The following is a 24,676-nucleotide window of genomic DNA, read 5'->3' as shown; positions in this document are numbered from 1 at the left end:
TCTTATATAGCTAAAGGTTATGCTCTCAGTCAGAGGAATTACTGACAACTAGCCTGTATTTATGAAGTTTTTTTCTACTTAACTGACTGTTACCAATAATCCCTTTCTCTAGTTTCTGTTTCCCAGGAGAAAACAAACCTTTGTTAAATTTCATGATTATTGTATTAATACTTTATTTCAAAGAAAAACCTATGATTTAATTTTATTTTTTTAACACAGGATGAGAAATCCTCTATTTCAGATGATGTTTTGAGCCAAACCAAACCACCTTGAACAATTATTTCAAATATCATAATCAAAATGCTATGCAACTTTTACATGTGTTGTTACTGTGCTACTATATAAATTTGCACATATGGTTCCTTTTTTACCTTCAGATATCTGGATTTCTAATGTTGTTGGTAATGATATAAGTCATGATTAAATTTGATTACACTCCATTACTAAGCAATTTTATTCAAAAACATTTTACACTGATTTGAGTGAGGCAGGCTGCTTAATATGGGGATTGTAGCTTTTGTGATAAAACTTGCCTGGACAGGGTCAAAGAGAAGCATGCTTGCTTACCAAATCAAGCCTCTTGTTTTGCAAAAAATGGAAAAAACAGTCAAGTGAAGATTATGCTATTGCCCAGCAAACTGACCATATCTAGTCAATGAACGTTTAAAAATTAAGCAGGGCCAAAGGCAATAGGTTTGGATGAAAGATGCCAAGAAATCCTAGGGCTACAGTCTACTCTAGACCATGAAGTTGAAAGAAAACCACTTTATAATACAATAAAACTACAAAGGTGTGTCTGTGAAATCACCATGAGTCAAACTTGCTTTGGAAGATGACTTTATACCCTCACTTGGAAGGATGAGAGATGCTGATCTTCTAGTGATAATATGGACACATTCATACTCTTTGGTGTATATTCTTTGCAGCAATACAAAGAATGCTGCATTGTTTTTGTTTCCTATAACCCTAAAGTTTCCTAGTGGCCTCCCTAGAAAAGCTATTGCCAATATAATTAATAACTGGTTACTGAAGTGTTTCTATTTTTTCAGCCAAAGCAATAACTAACACTTTTAAATGTCACTGATCAGATGTATTGCAGTTTTCTAGTGATGTCGGCTAAGAAGCCCTGTATTGGCAATGGGAAGTGAATCAATTCCTTAGGCTGCATGAATTCTTATGTATTAGGAAAAAAATGTACAATAAACCAACAACAGTACTGACTGTGAAAGTCAGTTGCATGATCTTCTGATTTCAACAATAGTTCATTAGCAATATTCATTTGAAGCAATTGCCCCTAATCACACCTTATCAACAAAATTAAAAAGTTTACATAACTGTAAATTTAACAGACTGGAATGCCATCTATAGATCACTTTCATGCTCAGTGCTTGATAATCTGTATTAAATTCTCTGCTGAAAGTTCTAATCAGATTCCTCAAGTAGTGATTCTAGATTGCCTTCCTAAAGTTCTTAAAGACTTATGATTAATATAAGAGGTATGATTAATATAAGATTGAAAAAAACCTTGTTTTTCAATGAAGTAGATGTATACCATCCTTCAGCTGCTGATAATAGTCTGAGCTGATGAAACATAAATAATTCATGAGAGAAGGATTGAACTTGACTTACTAGAATTTGTGACAAATCTCTTGCAGAATATATTCATCACTACCAGAGCTTCTATCAATAATTTAATAGTTAATTCTATAAAATCTTCCATGCTATTCCTTGAATAGAACAAATTTATCCTCATGCTTATAAGGGTGATTTGGGATGGGGGGGGGGAAGAGAAAGACCTGGCGATAAATATTGTTTGTGCTTGTTCCAAAAATTTAACATAATTTTAAAAATGGTTTTGGGATTGTAGATATTAATTTCTGAATGTCATAGAGGAATGATACTGTAAATAGTCAAAGATTAATTCAAATTTTACCTACTGAATGCTATTTGAATTTTTAATTATATGAGTCAAATGGTTTAACCAATAAATACAATATCAACATGTTTTATATTTGTATGCCTTACCTCCATTATGCTTTTCTTTCTATATCCTTACCATAAACAAAACTAGACAGAAGGCAGCAGAACTGGGAGTGTTTGAAACAAATAGAATTTTTTTTTAATTCAAATACTCTACCATGACTTCATAATCTCAATAATTTAATCTACTCAAAATAATATAGACAGACAGACAGACAGATATACCCACTAGAAAACTATGGGACATCATTTCCTAAAGCTCTTTTTGAAAACATTCATGTTAATTCCACAAACCCTAAAGTCTGATATGCTATGAAAAAAGTAGAATGGACTTTTAACATGGCATAAATTCATGTGGCTATAGAGTGGTAAGACTGACAAAACTTCCAAACTGCATAGGACACAATAGAGGGCCCCAGGGTCACATCTAGAAGTACCAACATTATAATAGACACTTTTCTTTCTACCCATCAGTCTTCCTATCCCACCCATTTTTATATAAGACACCATCTTGCTGCAAAGTACTCCCCCCCCAACACACATCTAACATCACCTTTATTTACAAGATGCTCTGAGCCTCACCATAAGCATGATCAGTGGCTGAAGTACAGTACTTTGCTTAGAAGTGGGCACAACTGCCTAGAAAAAAGACAAAGATAAACAGGGGTGGTAGAGAGCATCATGCAGGTGGGAGGGACTAGCTTCAGGTAGTACTCTTGTAAATCAGTACTTTGTAAATGATTGGGTTCTTCTATGGCAGCCATTTGGTGAGTAAGAAAGCTGCCTAGTCACTATGAAATGTTCTCAAAAATCCAAATATATCCACCACCTCCAAATGTTTGGGGACATCTGGAATGTAATTTTAAGGGGATTTATTGTATTGAGCCTTTCTTGGCCTACTGCGTAGCAAAGTAATACCAGAGTAGCACTGATTCTAGATCAGTTCTCAATAGGACCGAAACAATCCAGGGAACTGACAACTTCATTGAAGCATATAACTAAAATTAAGATGCATTCATTCCCTTACCTTGGGAACCATCCAAAATGCTATTATAAACTTTAGATGAGAATCTAAGTTGAGAATTAAACTTTAATATAGATAAAGGTATTATTTATTCTCTAAGTGAAAAAGATGCTGTATAAGACAATTCAATGAAATCAGCTAAAACAAAATTATATCATTATTACTTATCCACATAATTTCCCCTTATTCTGTAGGCTCCATAATACCTCATTTTCCATTAAGGATGTTCTTGTATATTTCTGTGCTTAGTACATGTTCATTGTAAAAGGACTTGCTTTCTATATTTTATTTACTCACAAGCCAATTGGCAGAGGGCATGTACTTTTCCAAAGTCATGCAATAAAAAATGTAACTCTTGCCAAGATAATACTTAACATTATCTCTGCAGATGGATTTCGGCTCTTGACCCATACCAAGCATTTACTATTATTAATGTGCAGCAAGAGATTTATACATTAGGGAACAAATACATTGACAAGAAAATAAGAGTAGAAATAATAGAGGCGGCTTAACTTTGTAAGCAGAGTTTATTTTGACTAAAGAATGTTGAGCTTTTGTATGTAAATGTACTATCATATGTTACTAAAGTATAATGTTACATTTCAAGCTGCTTCATATTTCTTATCCATGGGGTACTGGATAAGAAATATGATTGGCTGATCACACATGCTGACATGCCGTTTGCATGGTTCAACATAGCAAAATACTTTTCCTGAGCAAGTAATCAATATAACTCCATACATGTGATTGAAACACAACCTCATTAAGCATTTAATCTCATTTATATCCTGATTCTTTGGTGACCATGGAGACCGGCTTAGTTCAGAAGTTTCAGCAGTAACGTCAATGCTATAAGGGTCAATTTAGATCCTAGACGTTTGTTCGCACAATCCAAGTAGTTATTTTTACCATGACAATGGATCTTGTGATTAAAAAAAACAAAGACTGCTCAGTGGATTACATAGGCATTTTACTGTCACTGTTACATTTCTGGCATAAAGTTACAGAAATGAAATTCAGAGGAGCAAATATGTGACTTGCTCACAGAAAGTAGAAAACTACAAAATGCAGCTTTAGCTCTGTTGCCAGCTGAACAAAATTTCAAAAACAAAGGGACAACTACTCAGTTATGTGGAATAATAATGAACAAGCAGACATCTTAAAAACAAGAAAGAAACAGGGATACATAACAACTTGGAACCAGAGGATTATCAGAAATGTTGAATTGAATTCACTCATGATCTCATCACTTTGTCAAAGAACTACAGTGTTCTTAAGGTTTTAGCCCCAAACATATATTTCTTACTGACTTGGCATTAAATCAGTGGAACTCGTTTTTGAATATATGTACTTAGACTGCATCAAACATGATCAATCTTAATGCACATTTTCATATTGTCATACTTTGGATGGATCTGGCGATAGGAAGAAATGCCAACCCCCCACCTCTAGAAACTGAGGCAAAGTAAGCTTGTCTGAGAGGAAATCTCCTGCTGTGGCTATTGTTAATTTCACAGATGACAGGGAAAACAAAGATGCCACAGACAGTATAAGCAACCAGCAGCTTGAAAAGATAGCAGATGGTAAGAATGGCAATATTTGCCAATGGAAAGGATCATCAGCCCTCGCATCTTATTAGTGCCTGAGCCATTGACAGCACTTTGGCTCCCAGGTCTCAGCCCAGCTCTCAAAAACCTCAGATTACCCTCAGAGGATAAGGAAGCATGAGGAGAAAACTGAATTTTATCCAGCTGCAGCCACAAACAGTTCAGGCGGTGGGCTGACAAAGTGCTACGGAACCTGCTAATTATTGAGGCAGAAGTCTCAAAAGATGAACTTTTCTTGTTTCTCTAGGAGGCCTAATCAAGTAAATTTTCTTAATTTGCAAGGTGGATACCAGTGCATTAGTGACCTACGTAAAAAGCACATTAATATGAGACAAAAGAAACAAACATTTAATCATAGGTAAGCTTAAAGTTCCTTCAAGTTCAGCTCAACTTCTGGTGACTTCATGGACATATCCACATCGTTCTCTTGGCAGTAATCAAGAAGTGGTTGGCTGCATTGCCTTCTTTCAGGGTGATTTTTTCAATTTTCCCAGGACTCTGGAATTCTCTGGGGGCCTCTCAACCAAGTACTAATCATACCAAATCCTTCCTAGCTTTTCAGCATAGACAAGATTAGCCAGGGGCTATCACTGGACAAAGTTAAAAATGTGATATTAATTTTTTTGAGATAGGCCTTGCCTATCATATCAGATTAATATGTTTATGTTCAATCATTATACTTCTAATGTATCCTAGACATTTGTTGACATTAGCAACATGAAGTTATGTAAATTCAACTCAACAAAAAACAAAACAAAACACCAGAGCAACCCATATGAAGAGCCAAGATCAAACATTTTCCAATGATCAGGACATATAGTGGAGGTTTACTGAAAACTCAGTATTGGCACAGGCTCATTAATTATTAATAAATATCAATATGGATCACTGAAAAATATGAAAGCAGAAGTTCAGGTCCTAAAAAAGCGAATCACAATCTAATAGTTATATAACTTGATAAAGAGATTTGTTTTTAATTTGTACATTTGATTCTTTGGGTTGCTTGGGTGAATTAATTTATGGGGAGAGGCATTTGGGGTTTTATCTTCCTCATAATCCAAGCCACATATCTTATTATTACACTACTTATCCTGAATCAACCTGTAACCTTAGTCCAGATATTAGTTAGAATCCACACCCATGTACAAAAATCACAGAAACCATGTTTTGGGATATCCTAATAAATGAATGCAAGAGGCCTGGAAAAATGAAAGTTAGAAAGTTGTCTTAGTTAATTTCATTCTCTTGCATTTATTTATTGTACAAAGAGGACAGCTTTTGTACCTCCTTTTGTTGTAAAAAAACAAGTTTTTTCCTATTAGCTAGGATTACAATATTTCCCTACCTACAATTTAATTTGTGAATACACTTTTTTTCATTATATGTAGTTCTTAAATAATAAAACATTATTTAATGAAACTATTTCACATGTGGGCAAATAAATCTTCTTACCATATCTGGGACATTCCAACTGAAAATCAACAGGATGGAAGTAAGAATTCACTGCTCCAAGTTATAGAGCTTTTCTTTTTGTTAAACACTAAACTTCTTTTTACTGGGGGGGGGGGTCTTTGTAATGAAGTTGCAGCAAAACTTTAGATTTAGCTTTTCCTTAGCCTATCTGTCCCTTGTGTTCTCTTTTGTGGCCTAAACTTAGAAAAAGCCAATCTTTGGCAGATAGGAGAGAAAATCCAATGTCAAATTATTTCCCTAAAAAAAAAAAAAAAAAAGGATCAAGGATTCAATGAATCTTATACTAGTCTCTTCTCTTTGAGCCACAGAACTGTGACTTACATAGTTTTAAGTTAAACTTAGTAGTTTATGACTTTACAAAGAAAAGGCTCAATAGCTTAGCCCATTTTCCAGCAACTGGCTTGTAACATTGTCAATCCAAGAAGTCTTCCAGGCTGATGCAGGGTGTACTTTGAGACAATGGTGCAGCTGAATAATTTTGGCATTGGGCTTTAGATAACAGTATCTATCTATCTATCTATCTATCTATCTATCTATCTATCTATCTATCTATCTATCTAAAATTGGGATAAGCTAACACTGCGATATTAGGGGACCCTTTGACTGAATGGTACCTTGCAGTTCTCCCCACAAATTCTATTCTGAATGGCATCACATAAAGTCTGATATCAAACCCTCCTAGCACACATCATTATACCTGACTCAGTCATTACCTTTTCACAGCTACTTTTATAAGAAATACTCTTGAGCTACAGGAACCAGCCTGTGCACTGGACCATATGCAGCAATTGTGTATGGCAGTAATAATATTGCCAAGATACAATACTATGCCTGTAGTACTCAGTACACATTAAATATCATTCACAAATGCTCCTTATTATTATGTATATCATATTATTCACATCCCAATATATGTGCATTCATTAAATATTACTTCATCTTTACATTCCCATAGGATTCCCAGGCCATTTTTAATTTCATACAAGGTTTCACAGCATTCGGGTAGCATGCTCCTGGCACTATTCCCATCCTTTTCCAAGACTGATGAGATTAGTTTATAGTTTTTGTGCTGGGTGTATAATTTGCACATACAGAATTTCAGGGTGAATAGATGTGCCACCTTTTGTTCTAAAAATAAATTAGACCTCGGGCATCATCTCTTCCAAAGAAAGAAAGAAAGAAAGAAAGAAAGAAAGGAAGGAAGGAAGGAAGGAAGGAAGGAAGGAAGGAAGGAAGGAAGGAAGGAAGGAAGGTAGGTAGGTAGGTAGGTAGGTGTGGGCAAAAAGTTCTACCATGCTTGGTAATTTCCCTTCTTTTTTAAAAAAAAAACAATCACTCTAACAATGAATGTATAACCTCAATGCTGGCACTAGTGAACATTCAGGTTCCACAAAGTAGATTCAGAACTGAAGAAACTTGGGCCCAGGCCTAGTAAAACCACAGGCAGTATTCCAAAGGCCTATCCCAGTCTGGTCTGAAATACTATAGGCAAATCTAACATTACCCATAAACATTCTTATAAGAAAAGCTTTCAAATAAAATTATTATTTTTTTAAAAAAAAACTCTCTCTGAAAGTATGTATTGACAAATTATGAATGTTTGCTTTAGACATTATTAAAGCTAAATAAGTACCAATCAAAACAATGCCTAGAGTCTTCGGAGTTCCCCAATATATGGGAACGGATACTGGGGAAAAAAAAGACGCTTCCTTAACAATCTGATATCTGAGACATGGGTTTCACTTTGCATTGTTGTAAAGAAGGCTCTGCATCATTTCTCATTCCTGACCTTGATTATCTGCAATTTGATTTATTGTTTCATTCTGTTCCCCTGAGAAAACTCAATTTCTCCCTGTTGCATGACATCATCAGTGTTGTCCTTCTTTAGCTCATCCTGCTACTTCTTTAGAGTAACCTTAATATATTAACTGTAAGAACCTTCTTTGGAAGGCAAGAAATGAAACACAGAGGTGTAATAATTGGTCTAGCTTCGTCATAATAAAACCAACATTAACTTTGCTAAAAGTTAATGTGGATTTTATTATGATAAAGCTCAACTAACAATCATCCAATCATTCTCAACTACTTTCTTTTAAAGAATGAATGCCTTTAATTCTTTCTACCCAGCAGAAAGAATCAAATATGAATGCGTCCACTGGAAAATATTCAGAAGAGGACTCTTTAAAAACAGTACCTCACCAGTTTGAAATTGGTATTAGCAGAACTTATTTTTATCGCTGATGACAATAGAGGGACATGCTGCAGAGGTGAGACAGTATCTTTGGGCTTGATTCTAATCACACCCTAAAGCAATTAAAAATGATAAATCCTCATCATTTAGTGATTTTACTTTATCTTCCTAATAATGGCTAACCACTGATACTTTCCTGAAATGCACAAAAGTCACTGATTATATCCTGGCTTTTTACAAAGCCACTCTAAATAAGAACTCTTTTTCCATTTCCTACCAATGCAGCTGGAGAGCACAAAGAATAACATAGTTTTAATAAGCTGCCAATGGAAGCTTGCTTATGTGGGCAGCTTTGTCATTAATCTTCCCCCACTCACCCCCAGCTTTCACATGAGAGGGATCTCTTACTGGAGCACAAGAACAATTCCTGGTGTGTTTCCTGAATAGTGAAGAGGAGGAGAGGAGAAGCCCTTGGAAAAATGACCTCATTGCTGCTTTGAATATTGATGTGCAGTTCCCAAACTGCATGGACAGGGAAGGGTGGAGGATGTGTGGATCTTAACAAGACAAAGAGGCAAATGTTTGAGGAGAAAGAGGGAATTGGGATAATGTAATCAAGGCTGTAAAAGCACCAGAGGAGGATGAAAAATTCATTAGAACAGGGCTTTTACTGTAGAGGATGCCCTGCAGAATTCTGGAACAGAAGGCCTTATGGATGAGTTAGCTGGTCACATGAAATAGATTATTATCAGAAGGGTGGAAGGAAAAGGAGGAAGAGGCACCCTTAACAGACAAAGTTCTTATTTACTTATTTAATGAGGTCAAGGGCTGTTTTTTAAAAAGACAAAATTAGTTAGACAAAATTTTATAAAAGGTACAGTCCAGAGTTGTGTGTAATCCTCCACCATTTTTTTGCTGAGCAGATGGGGCCAAAGATCTGTGACCCTTTTGTAGGGCAAGGGTTAAGGAGTGTCTTATGCCTTGTGGATATCCCAGGAATCCATTTCATGTGTTTAAACTCTTGGTCCTGCACTCAAAATGGGCTCCATCCCAGTCTTTTTTGGAGTGTGGCTCTTGACCTGCTGCATAAAAGCCTGATGCGACCCTTCAAACTTGGGAGAAAAATTCTGAATGGGACTAAGATCCAACCTTTGTTTTTTTGAACTTTGTTCTTTGTTATGGTTTCACTTTTCCAACATGAAAACATGTAAAACTTACACACACACACACTTCTGCCTTTTAGGAGAAAATGACATTTCAATAAGCAAAAGCTTACTTTCACTGAATTTCTTTAACAAATTGGCTTCTTCAGCCTTTCCTAAATTTACGCTTTCCGGTTCTGTTGTTCTGGGTAGACTTTCAGGCTGTTGGTAGTTCTAACAAATTGGGAGGTACCACCTTGGGCAGAATTGATGTCTCTGTTTTTAAACATATCTGCTTGGAATTAAGACTATCAGGAATTTATTTTTAAGTAAGTTTGTTTAGGACCTCATATCAGAACCTCCCCCACAATAATGGTCAGACAGCTTTGGGGAGACAAATGTTCTAGAGTGGTCATGTGATACAGTAGGCCATTTTGTATGATGGTGGGTCATTGGTGGTCCTCTCCAGCATGGCTGATAATTGTGGGAGTTACATTCTTAATATATCAGGAGCACACCAGGTGCAAAGAATGTCACGTGCTGGTAAAAAGAGTTTATAGCCAAAAAATAAAGTATGGCGTACCCTTCTTGGCATCATTTTAACACAAGGCTGGCTGAAACAAAGTTCCCCTCCCTTGACCAAACCAGTACCATCTTCATCCTTCTTTTTGGTTATCATAATTGGTGCCCCCTCTTAATAAAGAGGATGAGAAATGACTGGGAGAGGGCTGGCATTCTGTAGTGGAGGGGAACAAAAGGATGTGTACAGAACAAATGCAATCTGCTGCCAAAGTGCAGGGGGGGGGGAGGTGCTGGAAACAGAGGCTGTGTGACAAATGGAATGAGCTGGGTAGAGATTCATCACCCAAGCTGTCCCCAAGGGCCTCACCACAATAGCAATCTGAGCACAGAAATAGGCCATGCCAGTTCTAAGCTCAGGACAGGAAGGAAGATGAACAGAGTACAAATATAGGAATTGGGAGGGGGGTGTATGCGGGCAGGTGTAAGCAACCGTACGCTAACGGCACAGCCCTGAAGTTAGTTGAAAGGTGCTAACAACTCATCTGTGCCAGGAGACAATTTAAGTTGGCCAGTGAAAGAAAGGAGGAACCACGGAGATAAAGCAGGACGGGAAGCTAATAAAATCAAAAGTGCCCAGGGAGGGGGCTGAAGGTTCTGACCCAGAAAATCCTGTGTTTGAGGGGACCATCCAGGAGGAAAACAACTGGAAAGAGCAGGTGCTGACCGTCAGCTGAGAACAGAGTGGCATAAGAAGATTGAAAGATCCCCAAGCGGCAGCGAGGTTTGGTACATAGACCAGAGCTGGGATCAAGGCAGGATTGCCGAATTTGAGCTAGGGATCTTAGCCTTTTCTTGGATTCCAATCGCCTCAATTAACTCAATACTTTTTCTTCCCTCTGAAGACGTTTGAAGTCTGCGACCGGTCAACTTGCCCAAGTTCTGCAAAGACGCAGCGCCAGATTATGACCGCTGGGTTTACTAATTAGGGGTTCGGGGGAGAAGCGATCTTCCCGGGCATTGGATTTTGAGACGCGCTGGATCCGAACACCCAAGGACTGAAGAACTAAGAGTGAGGTGTGGGATGGCGCGTCGCGGTATGTGTGCGCGTGGGGGAAACCGGGCATCAACAACTAGTCCACCCACTCCCAGTGCCGCAACACCGTACCCCGTCCTGACCGCTCCCTGAAGAAAACTTCTGTCCAAAACCGGCGCGGAAACACACGGCTCAGCCAGATGGGAAGCCAAACTTTTTTCCTCCCCTTCCCTAGAATTCTCGCCGGCCGAGCCGCGCGCTTTCCCAGGGGCCGCGCGCTTTGCATGCGGCTGCAGGGAGCGAGCGACTCCTGCAGCTGCTAAAGTTGCTTTGGCGGCGATGGTGCCTGGGGTGCGCAAGCTGCTCCGAGGTCGCTCCCCAAGACGCCCGGCTCCTTTAGCATCCCCAACTCCAACGCAGTTACTTCTCTCTCCCTCTTACCTTTGGGGTGTCTCCAGAAAGGTCCTTTGTGCCTCCTAGTTCCACATTGTTACCCGAAGAAGCGTCTGTAACAACTGGGAGTGACATCAGCCTGGAACAATGAAATCAAGCGCTTGACAGGCGAGGGAGGCGCAGGCCAAAGCCTCGGGACTATTTTGCCTCCCCTCCGCCCCCAGCGAGCTCGCCCAGCCTCCCTCCGTCCCTCCCTTGCTCGCTGGCTCCCTCCGGGATCCAATTACAGTGGATAAAGGAGACACTAAAGGAACAATGCACACTGGGTAAGACCATCTGCCAAGGACAGAGACATTACACCCCCCCTTCTCTTCCCCCCCCCCCCCGCTTGCAAAGCAGATTGCCCGTCCTCTGTTGTAGTTTGAATTCTTTTCCTGGAAATCGGGGAGCGAGCGGGCATCGCTTGCCTGCTTTGCAGCCAGCCAGAGCAGGAGATCGCGGAAGGCTGGCCCTCCTCGCGCGTGCAATACTTGATCTTCCCACTTTCGCTGGTTTTCCCTCAATTTGTTTATACGAAACCAGATGGATTTGGTTGCTTGCTGTCTATCAAAACAGAACGCTTGTATTCTGCATTAAGAGTTGGCAGGAGAGTCACAGTTGAAGCTGGTTCCCTGGTGTAGAATCGCTGTGCAGTTACCCGCGTTTTTTGTGGTGACTTGTGCATACCGTGCAATTACACCAGCAGGAAAAGTGAGTCAGTTTATCCTAAAGCAAGATAGGCTGAATCCTTTAAATGTGTGACTTTTGGATTTATTATGATGTCTTTAGCATTTAATGCATTTTTCAACCATCCAGATCAAGAACTCTCCGCCAATATATCTCTTGGTTGTGTACATAGTTCGACCTAATTTCCTCCACATTGCTAAACTAGTACTCCCCTCACCTCCACAGTGTGGTTGGATTTATGAAGTCCTAGACATATTTGTGGGGAATTATGGTGATTGAATCCAAAACGGGATGGGTGGGGAAGGCACTAAGTTGGAGAGAGGCTGCTGTATTAAGTCCTATGTACCTTCCAAGGAGCCGTAACACTATTCATTTTACATTTGGAGGGAGGCAGGCTATAGCTGTTTTATTGTAATCTATTTTCCATCTTTGTAGAATGCATTCAGGAAGATGGTAAAACTGTTCTTACGCCCTCAGGGCCATTGCAGTCTTATATCAGAGAAAGTATCAGCACCATTAGCGCAGACTAGGTCCTTTGAACACTATGTTCCTGGCAGTCCAGAGGAAAGCTATAGGTTGCCTTTAAAAAAACTCTGCCCTTCCCATGCTTCTGGTTATTTATAGGACGGCTGAACAGAAGAATGGTTTTTTTTTAATATAATCAATAATAAGAAAAAAAAGAAGAAGTGTTTAGAACAGTTCCAGAGATATTTTTGATGTTAGTGTAGAAAGAAAAATCTTCATTAGGGTCCAGTCCAAGCTGGGAATAAACAAAATGGAGACTGCTTTAAAAAGAAGATTAGAGTTTATTGAAGAGCAGAGCCAGACAAGCATGGCTCTGGGAAAACTGACCACATGTTGCTGGGAGTGGTGGGTTTTTATACTTGCTGGGGCTCTTGAGGTTGTTTCCTGTTCCTGTTTGAGGCTTTGTATTTTCTGTGTCATGTACTTGACCTGATTCTGAGTGTGCCCTTTTGATATTGGTGGGTTAATCCTATTATGTCCCCATCATGTCTTTTAGAGTTTGGGTGGGGTATATAGATTTTAGAGGTCTTCGTCTTCCTAATCTCAGCTTCTAGCTTCCTGGCCCCAACCTTCCTGAATGGATTATTAAATTTGCATTTCTAAAAGCTGGCTTCTGCCTAGTTTCTGCTTGGGGCTATTAAGAAAACTGGGCTTGCTTTTCTGCCTTTAAGATCTTCTCCATTATTCCTTTGGATAAATATATTCTGCCTTTTTAATGTTTCCCAAAATATTTATTTCTCTGGATTCTTCCCACAATCCCCCCTTTGTGCCATAAGAGTGTGGATGACATACTTTTAATCTTGGCACAAGATTAAAATTGATCTGGTCAGGGAGACTTTATCAACAAGCTTTTAAACTGTTAATGCAAAAAAAAGGGAAGACGCTAATAGAGGCAGCAGAAAAAGATCCCTGCAGTGGCTCCCAAAAGGGGGGCTTTTCAACTATGAAGGTCTAAATTCTGTTAGGCGTAAAATAAATTTATAGTGTCCAATATTCTGTGCCAATTCTTTTCAGATGTTGGATGTCACTTTGAGCTTCCAGTCAGGTTTGCACATTCCTCAAAACTATTCACAGCCATGTTTGCCTCAGTACATAACCACTGGTGCCCATTTCCAAGGGTTGTTTCCTGCCTTAGCTCTTAGTTCAGTGCATCCAGGTTTGTGATGTCCAATTGTGGTTAGCCAGTGTGCAAGCCAGTCTATTAATTTTTCTTAAATTGCACACAGTGAGCCCTAGGACTCCCACTCTGAGTCCACCGGTGCAACATATTCAGGGCTTGGGTTTGGAAATCTCTTTCCTGCTACCTCCTCAATGAGAGCATATGAATTGCAAATCGCCTGAGGGGGCCTGGTTTCCTCCCCCTTGGAATTTGCAGCAGGTTGCGCATGCAGAGTTTTAGTTCCACAGAGCAAGAACCAGCCTAAGGAGCTTTACTGAAGGTAGGTGAAAGGGATAGACTCAGTGTGATTCTGAATGGTGTGTGTGTGCATGCAGCTACTCATACAAAACAGTCAGTACAAGCATCCTGGACAAATTTTCCCTCCCACCAGACAGAAGTCCAAGGTGTTCAGTACTCGCTGTGCCAACCGTTCCCAAATGCCATCCCTCCATTAATCCATTCAACTGCTTGAGTACAATACAAATGGGGCAAGAAAGAAAACCTTACAATGAGTTTTTGCCCTTCCCACTTAGTCTTTCCTAGCTGTCTTCTGAGGCTTCACGTGGGGACTAATGGCTCCAGAACTCCTTCCTTCCTTTGCAGCTTTCACAGGCATCTGGGGGTTGGTAGGACTTGGGAAGATCTGTTCCACTCTGGTTGCATGGTAGTTTTCTAGTGGATGGCTGGATTCAAACCCCATTCTCTGGCTCAAATGGATGGAGGCAGCGTCTGGGTCAGTGTGCTCTGCTTCCTAAGATTGTGGGGGGGTCATCTGTGCAGAACTGAAAAACATGAAAACAAGGTCCCCTCCCCCCTTTCTGGGTGAACTCTCCCAGGAGAGGCAGACAAAGGCATGGAGAACAGAAGCTAAGAAACGGAGAAGCGATATGGGGGGGGGGTGGATAGCTTGCAGGCAGAGTTTGAAAAAGCATTACGGTTAACATTGCAGATGTTAAATAGACATATAAAAACCCAGTTAAACACATACAATAAATGCAAGAGTGAAACTTTTCCAGCAGATGAACTTAAAACATGGGTCTTAAAAGTACAAAGAGAGAAAGGAAAAAAGAACACATTTCTCTTCACCCCGTTTTCTGGCTAAACAAACAAGGTGAGAGTATTTTTCTTTGGTGACTTATTTTAAACAGAATTTCTAGCAGAATTTTAATATTCTTTTCTCTTTGGATTAGAGTAACTCAACAGTTACATTTACTTCACACACAAAGACTTTGACACACATAGACACACAAAAACAAGGAAAAGAGATCAGAAAAGGAAACAGAACTCTTAGTTTTACAGAGCCTGGTCATTCCCACTATAAATCTGTTAACTCAAATTAGGAAAGGCACAAATCTTAAACATATCACATGGTTGCATAGAAAGAGAGATCACTATTCCTATATTTTATTTTCCTTTTAAGTACCTTTATTTAGCTAAATTGGTTTCCCAGCAAAGTCCTGAACAAAACCCATTCTTCACAAATTTTCCTTTATCATTTTTTTTCCATATTCGTTTCACGCCATCAACAAATCACTTAGAGGGGATCTGGACACAACCCTCGAGCTACAGTTTCCCATGTTCCCCTTCAGATGTGGGTTCAATGGACTCTAGCCAGGTCTCCCTCGTGGCAAAATCCCTATCACATGCTTATCAGTTTTCGGGGGGCGGGGATATGTCTGGGAGGACTCTGGTTTCCAACGCAGAGTAAGGGCCCCTCCTTTAATGGGAATATCGCCTTTCAGTTTGCAGACCAAAAAAGGGTCTGAGAGGACCTGCTGTCCCCAACCAGCAGGTATGGGCACCTCCTTCCATCGGCTTTTCACAGCTATTCACAACTATACTTTTCTTTACAACTTTTCCTGAACAACTTTTCCTGTTTACACGTTTGTTGATTACACTTTTACTGTTACTGTTTTGGACTCAGAGAAGTCTGGGAGGACTTGACTGCTTTTTCCAAGCAGCAAACATGAACACCTCCTTCCCAGACCCGGGCTTTGCTTATAGGGCCTTACCAGCTGGTTGCCTAAATCTGGTTCTCTCATTCACTTTTCCATTACATTTTCACACAGCCTCTCCCTTTTCCTTAACAAAAGGTCCTATGCTCTGACCAAACCCCCATGTTTTCCAGAGTTGGTTGAACAGATCTTTTCTGTGGGCAGGAAAGACCAGAGGGAGCAAAATCCAACTGTGATTGGAAAAAGGTCTTCTCACTCACTCACACTCAGACATACATACATTTCCCTTGCTCCCCTGGGCTTTAAAATTAAACATTAGAGGTACTCGCCTTCTTTCCAAAGCAGCCCTTGAGCTCAAACTCAAAACTCTGTTTACTACCCTTGCTCCACATGGACAGGGCCTTGGAAACCCATCCACGACACAAGGGGTCTGCTGCCGGCAAGATGGGGCTTACCAGTCCTAGTCCATTGGTCAGGTTAGCTTGGAGTCACGTCCTGAGTGCCAAACTGTAGAAAGAAAAATCTTCATTCAGGGTCCAGTCCAAGCTGGGAATAAACAAAATGGACCTGCTTCAGAAAGCAGGTTGGAATTTATTAAAGATCAGAGCCAAACAGAAGCATGGCTCTGGGAAAGCTGACCACATGTTGCTGGTGTGGAAAATAACTGGAAGAAGAGAGGACATTTAAATATATATATATATATGTGTGTGTGTATGTATATGTATATATATATATATATATATATATATATATATATATATATATATATATATATACACTTTTAGTATTATCATGTAATCATATTTTATATCTTATAATTATCATTTTATAATCAATTGCTTGAGTAAAGTATATGGGAAAAAATACAAGCCTCAGGTGGAAGCAGGGGGGGAGAACAGGAGTTACCGTTGGGCCCAGTGGAATTGTTTTTAAGTACCTTCTGGTGCCTGGTACCCCTACTTGATCTGACAGGTGTAGAAGATGGGAGACATCTCTCTTCCAGAATTGATAAGCATGTACATATATGGTCTGAGTAAACAGGATAGTAGGGGAAGGATCTTATTAGTATAATGTAAGCAAACGGGCAGAGATAATGTATTCTGTTTAGGTGCTTCTGATAGATTGTAACCTCCAAAGCCTAAGCCAATGGGGCTATGGGGAGGGAATGGGGCGTCATGATAGGATGTATAATAATATGTGATTTTGGAATTTGGGGTGTGGTTCAGTGCTTGGCTACATTGCATTGTTTGCCTTCCTGAATCCACCACGCTTTGCAAACCATTACTTTTTAGACTTTGTTGTGAAGTCTAATAAACTTATTTTCTATTTGTAACTCAAGTAGAGTGGATTTCAATTTGTGACTATTTTTGTGTCTAACACTGGGAGTGGTGGGTTTTTTTGTTTTTTTTTTAACTTCTGGGGCTCTTGAGGTTGTTTCCTGTTCCTGTTTGAGGCTTTGTATTTCCTGTGTCATGTACTTTGACCTGAGTCTGAGTGTGCCCTTTTGGTATTGGTGGGTTAATCCTATTATGTCCCCAAAGGTCATGTCTTTTAGAATTTGGGTGGGGTATGTAGATTTGTCTTGTCTTCCTAATCTCAGTTTCTAGCTTCCTGGCCCCAACCTTCCTAAATGGATTATTAAATTTGCATTTCTAAAAGCTGGCCTCTGCCTAGTTTCTGCTTGGGGCTATTAAGAAACTGGGCTTGCTTTTCTGCCTTTAAGATCTTCTCCATTATTCCTTTGGATAAATATATTCTGCCTTTTTAATGTTTCCCAAAATATTTCTTTCTCTGGATTCTTCTCACATTAGCATGGATTAGGAGGGCTTTCAAAAGTTTTTTTTTGTCTAGTGCCGAAATGAACCAAAACAGATCTGCTTCTCTGGGTGGATTGTTCTTCAGCTGGAGGCCACCACTGAATAGGCTCTTTCTCTTAATGGGCAGTCTCTTTCTCTTGAAAAGCATGCGCTGAGTAAACCCTAATCTTGAGCTGTGAGAAAGAGCCCTAATAGTTAACAGGGCTCAGAAATACAGTAGGAGCCCATGAGGCTGACAAAGCAGGGTGCAGGGTGCTTTTATCACCCACTCATCTTTCATAGCCATGCCCTGAACTGTTGCTGGACTGTTTCAGTGACAACCCCTTATTCAGTACAGTGAATTCCTGTCTCAATCCTCAAGTGCAAACTAAAATATAGGTTTGCATTGTGAGATCTATTTGAGGATTGCTTCCCCCCCCCCACCCGCCTTAAATTAAACAATAGCTCTGGACTGAAAAGAAAAAGCAGCAATTGTGTATTAGGATGTTGCCTAATAAAAAGCAAAATGAAAAAAAAGTGGTGCTAAATGGAAATGCGAGATGTTGCATTGCAAGAATCCTCCAGAGACCACCTAGTGCTTTAGAGATGCCATATAAGCATTCCTGATATATGATCATTCTTAACTTCCCCTGGCTGACAAAAGCTGCCTGAAAGTAAATAGTGTCATCTAGCAGAAGCTGGTTAGGGCGAAAAGAAATACAAGGAAGAGGGTGGATTGTTGATGAAATATATAATACATTTACGGTAGATGGGTCTTGAAAAGAAATCCATGTGTTGTCTGTCATGCAGCTGTCAGTTATGCCACCTTTGCCCCCTTGTATGTACAACACATCAAGCTGTTTTTCTCTCCAGCTGCGGGCAACTCCCGAGGGTCTCCCCTCCATCATTTACTACCTGATCTGGGCTTTAGGCTTTCAGTATGGCACCCTCAGCTGATATCACTTGAGCTGCAGTCCTTTATAGCCTTTAGGTCACTTACTTATTACAACAGTCATGAAAGAAGGATTCCTAGAATCAGTGTCAGGTTACTGAGACCCACACCCGTTCAAGGCAAGAATCAGAATTAAAACTTCCCCAAAGTTTTGCCCAGCTTCTGATTGAAAATATGCAGTTGAAAGGAAGCCTATCACCTCTATGCAAAAAGTCTTCCACTTTATCGCTTTGATCATAAGAGAAATGAATGCGTTATTTTCCCAAAGTCTTAAAACAAAGTGTGTCTCTCTTACCCCCTTTTTTTTGCTGCAGTGAAATTAAGCAAATTACTTGCTCTTATTTTAAGAAACTTCCCAGTTTCTTTGTTTTTTTCATAACATGTCAACAGTTTCCTTATTACCTTACAATATGTTCTGATGACCAGACCCCCGCTGCAATCACAGAGGACCTTGCATGCCTAAATGTATAATTGTTCAGTCAGTGCAGTAGGTTCTGTAACATAGCCAGCTGTTTGCACCAGACTAGCAAAATGCAAGCGAAGGACTGACAATTTGCAAGGGAAGTAATGAAGGGAACTTGGATGCTTAGCATTGTCTCATAATGCAATTGCTGTTTAAATGTGCCTATCTATTTTAGTTAGGCATCACAGAAAGAAAGGCGAGTAGAGCAATCACTTCACACATGCATGTTAATTATTTGTTGGCAGCAGTATTACTGCCAGCAGATGACTGCCAACAGATCTTTTAAATTGCCCACTGTTGCCATGCTTTTTTGCAGTGGGGGTAGAGGGAACATGCAGGTAAAAACATTCAGCTCTATGAAAAAGTAAGAGGTAAGAGACTGTTATATGCTGGTTTCTCTGAGAAGAAATGGATCCATTGTTATACTGTACCTATGAATGTGGTGAAGAGCTAATGCAGCTGATATAGATGCAAGCAGTGGTGGGATTCTGCCAGTTCGCACCACTTCGGTAAAACCGGTAGCTAATTTTTTGTTGCCCAGGCCCAGAATGGACTTCCGGAAGTGGCATCCACACAGAGAACCGGTTGTTCACATATTTGAATCCCACCACTGGATGTAAGTGTACTCTCAGCATAGAAAGGCAGCATTACTCCTCGGGGGCTCTTCTCTTTTGTGTATCAAAAGCATTACTAAGACGGCACTGCTCTTCTTTTTTATGTATCATGGACAATGCCAAGTATACAGGGCCAGGTTCTTGAAACAAGAAGTTGATTTTCTAGCATTCTATGCCTTATTTATAAGGACTGCAAACTTCCACATTCAAATAAATATACAATCCAATTTTTCTATTAAGGATCATTAAAATTATCCAAAGAACAAGCCATATCCACATGAAGAATTCATTTCTGCCTTCAGGGGCACTACCATTATAATACAGTAGAAAAGAGGTTTCTTTAGGTCTGCTTCTATCCTGCTCTAGGTGGGGCTGGGCTTTAAGGTGTTCTGAAAGAGGTATGCTGTGTTGCATTCTAGTTTACAGTACCTATATTACTATATCTGAGCAACCTGTGTAAGTTATATTGAATTCTTACTCATATGCTATGTTTTGGTAAAATCACGTATACAACTCTTTTACAGTAGATGTAAGAATTAACCATATTTTTTAAAAATAGGGTATTTTATATATCCAGGATATATTTAATTATTTTAGGAATTGTTATCTATAATATATTGGGGTTCACATAGTGTTGTTAACCAGTCACTTAAAAAAATAGAGCACAGCAAATGAAGCTTGACTAGCACTAACCCAGATTAGCCTTTACTGGCTTAGAACATTCTGTGACCCACTGTGTATAACGTATAATGAAAATGTAAACTTACAAAATGGATTCACTTAATAATCAAATTAAGGAAGTTGGGTGAACTTTTATTTTTGTAAATCGTTAGATGTCATATACCTACAAGTATGGAAGCCATGTAAAACTGGAGCGGGTAGAAGTCACGTAAAACCTTGTAAATGGGGGTATGACGTAATATAAGATCTCTATCTCTTAGCTTTGGGAGCTTAACTGAAGTTCGGTTATACACCATTCTGATAATGCTTCTAGATATCCCTTCCCGCAGCTGCTGAACATAAAGACATTTTCATTGATTGATTATGGGCCATCAAAACATTGTTGATTCCTAGCGACCACATAAATAGATTTTCTCCATGATGATCTGTCCCTATATTGATCTTTCAGGTCTTCCAACAGTGCACTCATCACCATTGTTAATGAGTCCATCCACCTTGCCACTAGTCATTCTCTTTTTCTCTTTCTTTTTACCTTTCCCAGCTTTCTGCAGAGAGATAAATATTTGATAATGAGTCTAAAACCTACTCATTTGTGCCTCAAGTTAGAACAATTCTGAGCTGATTTATTCAATGATCCGTTTTTTTGTTTTCTTGGCTGCCCATAGTATTCTCAGAAGTCTTCTCCAGCACCAATGTCAGTATTAAAGTATAGAGTGATCTAAAATATAAAGTAAGTTCTCTGCAAGTTCAATTTCAAGTAGTGGGTTTGAATCTGACTATGCAGTGGTATGGTGCCTTAAGCCACATCTTTAGTTCCTTCTAGTGTCCAACCTTCAAAATCCCATCTTATCATACACCATTCAGAACAACAGCATTTTCCCATGGGAGGATTCTTATAATTGGTTTCAAAATCTATTTGAAATCCATTTAAATCCTTTGTTCATTTGTAATTTTCAAAAATCAATGTTCTAATTACTCAGATGTATGTATATAATTGTAACTAACTTAATTAAGAAAGAGAAAAAATAAAAAAAATAAAAAAGAATCTTTTCAATTCATTACACAAACTTCGAATTCCATCTAATTAATTATCATATTTTATCAGATCATATTATTATCAAAAATCACCTAAACAGTTTAAGCATTTCAAAATTCCATTTCCATAACTGAACATTTTTTCAATTCCCGAACATATGTATCTGTATGTATATGATTATATATTTTCTATCCTTAATAGCCTTTCAAAAAAAAATCATCTAACTAATTTAAACACACATGTATATAATTGCATTTTTCTTACTTCTAACTTTAAATCATTATCCTTAAAACAGTCCATAAAATCAGCATTGCCTTTTACTCCATTAAACATTTTTGAATTTCTTTTTAAGTCTAATTCTGGGTTTCTTTCTATGCCACACAGACTTCCATAAAAGTGCTTCCCTTTCAACCAATAAATCCATTCTTGTTGCTTGTAGTGGTCTTTGAGGAAATATAAATCCCTTCCTCTGCAGTAAACGTCTTTTCCTGTTCTCCTTGGAACGTAGTTGCTTTGTATTTGGAAATCTTGGTCTCTGCTTCTTCTGGTTCTCTAAGTTGCTGAAGAAAGGGTTGTCAGATGAAGTAAATTCCTCTTCTATCTCTATAGAATCATCTTCTGGTACATTTTGATTTATACCATAGTCCGTTGTAACCTGAACAACAGTTTGAGCAAATGTAGTAGAGTCTCTGGATCTTAATTCTAAGTTAGAGTTTTTAATTGTAGCACATATTTCTGCAGTGGCCTCATAAATCTTTTCCAATATAAGTGCACAGTTCAGTTGTAACTGAGGTTTCTCCATTTTAATACTAATGCTTAAAAGAAGATCTCTTTTTCTTTTTTGTGAAGGCTATATTTAATACAAAAAACATCCACCCCCACAGCTTCACAGGTGAAATTCAATAGAAAAATAAGCAAAGTTGCATTATTGAACCTTCACCACTAGATGCCCTCAGTGAGTTAAGAAAGTCTTTTCCAGAAAAATCAATTCCTTTTTTCTGTCTTCTGAAGTATAATATATATATATATATATATATATATATATATATATATATATATATATATATATATATATATGAATGAAATGGTACAGTTCTTAAAAAGAGAGGAGAGAGAAAATCTTTTCCATCTTTTTTTCCTTTTTAGTATCCAAATAGAACTAAATAGTCTTTCAGTATTTGTAAAATGCCTTTCTTCCCCCAAAAAAGCAGAAGCCGCCTTTCCAAGCCAGGGAAATAATTCCAGAGGCTCTTACAGGTACACAAACAAAAAAATCAGAAAAGAGAGAAAAAAAACAAGAAAAAATTCTCACCCGGATTCACCACGGGGGCACTCTTAGCTTAGACTTACGGTCTGAAGCGGCAGGGTGATCGGCCATTTTACCGGCCAATCTTCTTCTCTGTCGGCCCTCGGAGATTCGTCCGGACAGCTGGAGGAGCCGCCGCTCCTCCTCAGCTGGACAGCAGCCTCCTCGATGGAAGTCGCACCCTCCAGGGTGACTTTGGACCCGTATAAGGGTCCACTGACGGAGGGAAACTTAGCTGACGAGGAGAGAAATCTCCTCGTGCAACTAATGACGCCGCAAACCGGAACCGGAAGTCCCAACACTGGAGATTTTTAAGAAGAGACTGGACAGCCATTTGTCCGAAATGGTATAGGGTTTCCTGCCTGAGCAGGGGGTTGGACTAGATCAGGGCTTTTCAACCAGTGGTACAGGTACCACCTGTGGTACATTGGCACCTGGCAGGTGGTATGCGACCATCCTAGAAAAGTGGTAGTCGGGGAGGGGAATAAGCTGAATCAGTGGCAGCACTGCACAAGCCTGAGTGAGAGATAGCTGGAGCTGCAGGGCTGTCAGGGCTCAGCGGAAGCACCAGGATCAGCGCCAGGATCCAGCTGGAGCTCGGCGCTGATCCTGGTGCTTCTGCTGAGCCCAGAAGAAGCACTGATCAGCTGGAATATTGCAGCATCTCCAGGGTCTTGTGATTTACATTCAAATGCTTGGCAACTGATTCATATTTATGATGGTCACAGTGTCCCAGGGTCATGTGAAGTGATCAAAACCTGCTGCAACCACCCAGCAGATGGGGGAGAATAAAAACCAAACACCCCCACCCCACTCCCACTGCCAATCCTCAACAGAAATGCTCACAACAATGAAAACCTCGGACAGGAGGAAGAGAGCGGCCGGGCAGGCAGGCAGATGTCTTGCTCAGCTGTGCCTTGGGGGCACTTTTTTCTATGCCATTGTAACTTTGAATAGTCACTAAGCGAACTATTGTAAGTTGAGGACTACCTGTACTTTATCACTTTTTTCCTTTTTGGGGGGGTCATCAAGTTTTTTTTTCCATTATTAAAAAGTTTTTATTTTCCATTTATTCATACAAAATACAATTCAATTAAAATAAATTCCTAACCATTGGTACTGCCTGCCCATTCCCCCCAGGCTGCGTCCACCCTCTCTAAACCTTCCCTACTTCCCTCCTCTTTCTCTTCTCCCCTCCTACTCTCTTCCCCTCCCCTTCTCCTCTAACCATCCTACTTCCTCCCTACTCCTTCCTCCCCTCTTTTTTCCTTTTTTGGGGGGGGTCATCAAGTTTTTGACACCTTGCTCGACGACTTGTGGTACTCGGATGTTGCCACATCCTAAAAGTGGTACAATGGCTGAAAAGGTTGAAAAGCCCTGGACTAGATGACCTCCAAGGTCCCTTCCAACTTTACTATTATTATTATTATTATTATTATTTGCTATTTATTCCAAAGAAACATATTTTTTTAAATCCTTAAATTTGCAGAAAACTTCTTTTGAATGAAAGATTGAATAAAACTCACCTGGCATAGTATAACATGGCATTATGAAAGTTCCTAATATCTGAAATGCATTTTACAAGCGATTTCCAAAAATGATTAAGAAAGAAGTACATGAACCCAGCCCTTTTTAAAGGCACCTGTTTGGACTACAATGGTGTTTTTTCATCTCCCAGATCTCTAAACCCGCTGGAAATGACTGATTTGTGGTCCCCTCGCAAGGAGCAACTGTCTAGCGCACTTGTGGATGATCCTTATCTTCTCCTTGTCTGGAGAGGAATTCCAGAGAGTTGGCTTTTCATTCTGGCTTTCATTTGGTGAAGCCATCAGCTACATTGCACAATTTCTGGTCCAGAAGTCCTGATTATTGATCTCTTTTGAACTAAAATTCCTTTTCAACCCAGATTCTGTAATGAGTGAACAAAACCCATCTGTTGTTTTGGCTTATACTTCCATGACACCATCCTTGCTTTCTGAATGCATAGGTGGAAGAAACAGGAATGCTTGTATGCAGGAGGTGGTGTAGAGTTCACCCCATTCACTCACAATTAAATCTGCACAGAAATCTGAAGCACACAATGAAGAATGCAGCTTAC

The 24,676-nt window shown here is 39.5% G+C and overlaps 2 protein-coding genes across 5 annotated transcripts in view; one reads left to right on the top strand and one right to left on the bottom strand.

The window, feature by feature from the left end:
• Positions 1-11,567, bottom strand: part of PCBP4 (poly(rC) binding protein 4) — a 55,972-nt gene extending 44,405 nt beyond the window's left edge. For 2 of the 4 annotated variants that reach the window (XM_039342612.1, XM_039342613.1), the window contains exon 1: positions 11,414-11,567. The gene's annotated coding sequence lies outside the window, so the exon portion shown is untranslated. The remainder of the gene's footprint in view (positions 1-11,413) is intronic. The other 2 variants (XM_039342614.1, XM_039342616.1) reach the window with 1 other exon arrangement.
• A 98-nt stretch (positions 11,568-11,665) lies between these two features.
• ABHD14A (abhydrolase domain containing 14A) overlaps positions 11,666-24,676 on the top strand; it is a 46,954-nt gene continuing 33,943 nt past the window's right edge. Inside the window, exon 1 of the mRNA XM_039342627.1 lies at positions 11,666-11,691. Within this exon, the coding sequence (XP_039198561.1) occupies positions 11,681-11,691 (11 nt within the window). The 5' untranslated portion in view covers positions 11,666-11,680. The remainder of the gene's footprint in view (positions 11,692-24,676) is intronic.

This window comes from Crotalus tigris, unplaced genomic scaffold (assembly GCF_016545835.1).
Source record: "Crotalus tigris isolate CLP2741 ecotype Arizona unplaced genomic scaffold, ASM1654583v1 scf7180000017800.2534000, whole genome shotgun sequence".
Classification (NCBI taxonomy): domain Eukaryota; kingdom Metazoa; phylum Chordata; class Lepidosauria; order Squamata; family Viperidae; genus Crotalus; species Crotalus tigris.
This window is presented reverse-complemented; position numbering and strand designations above follow the sequence as displayed.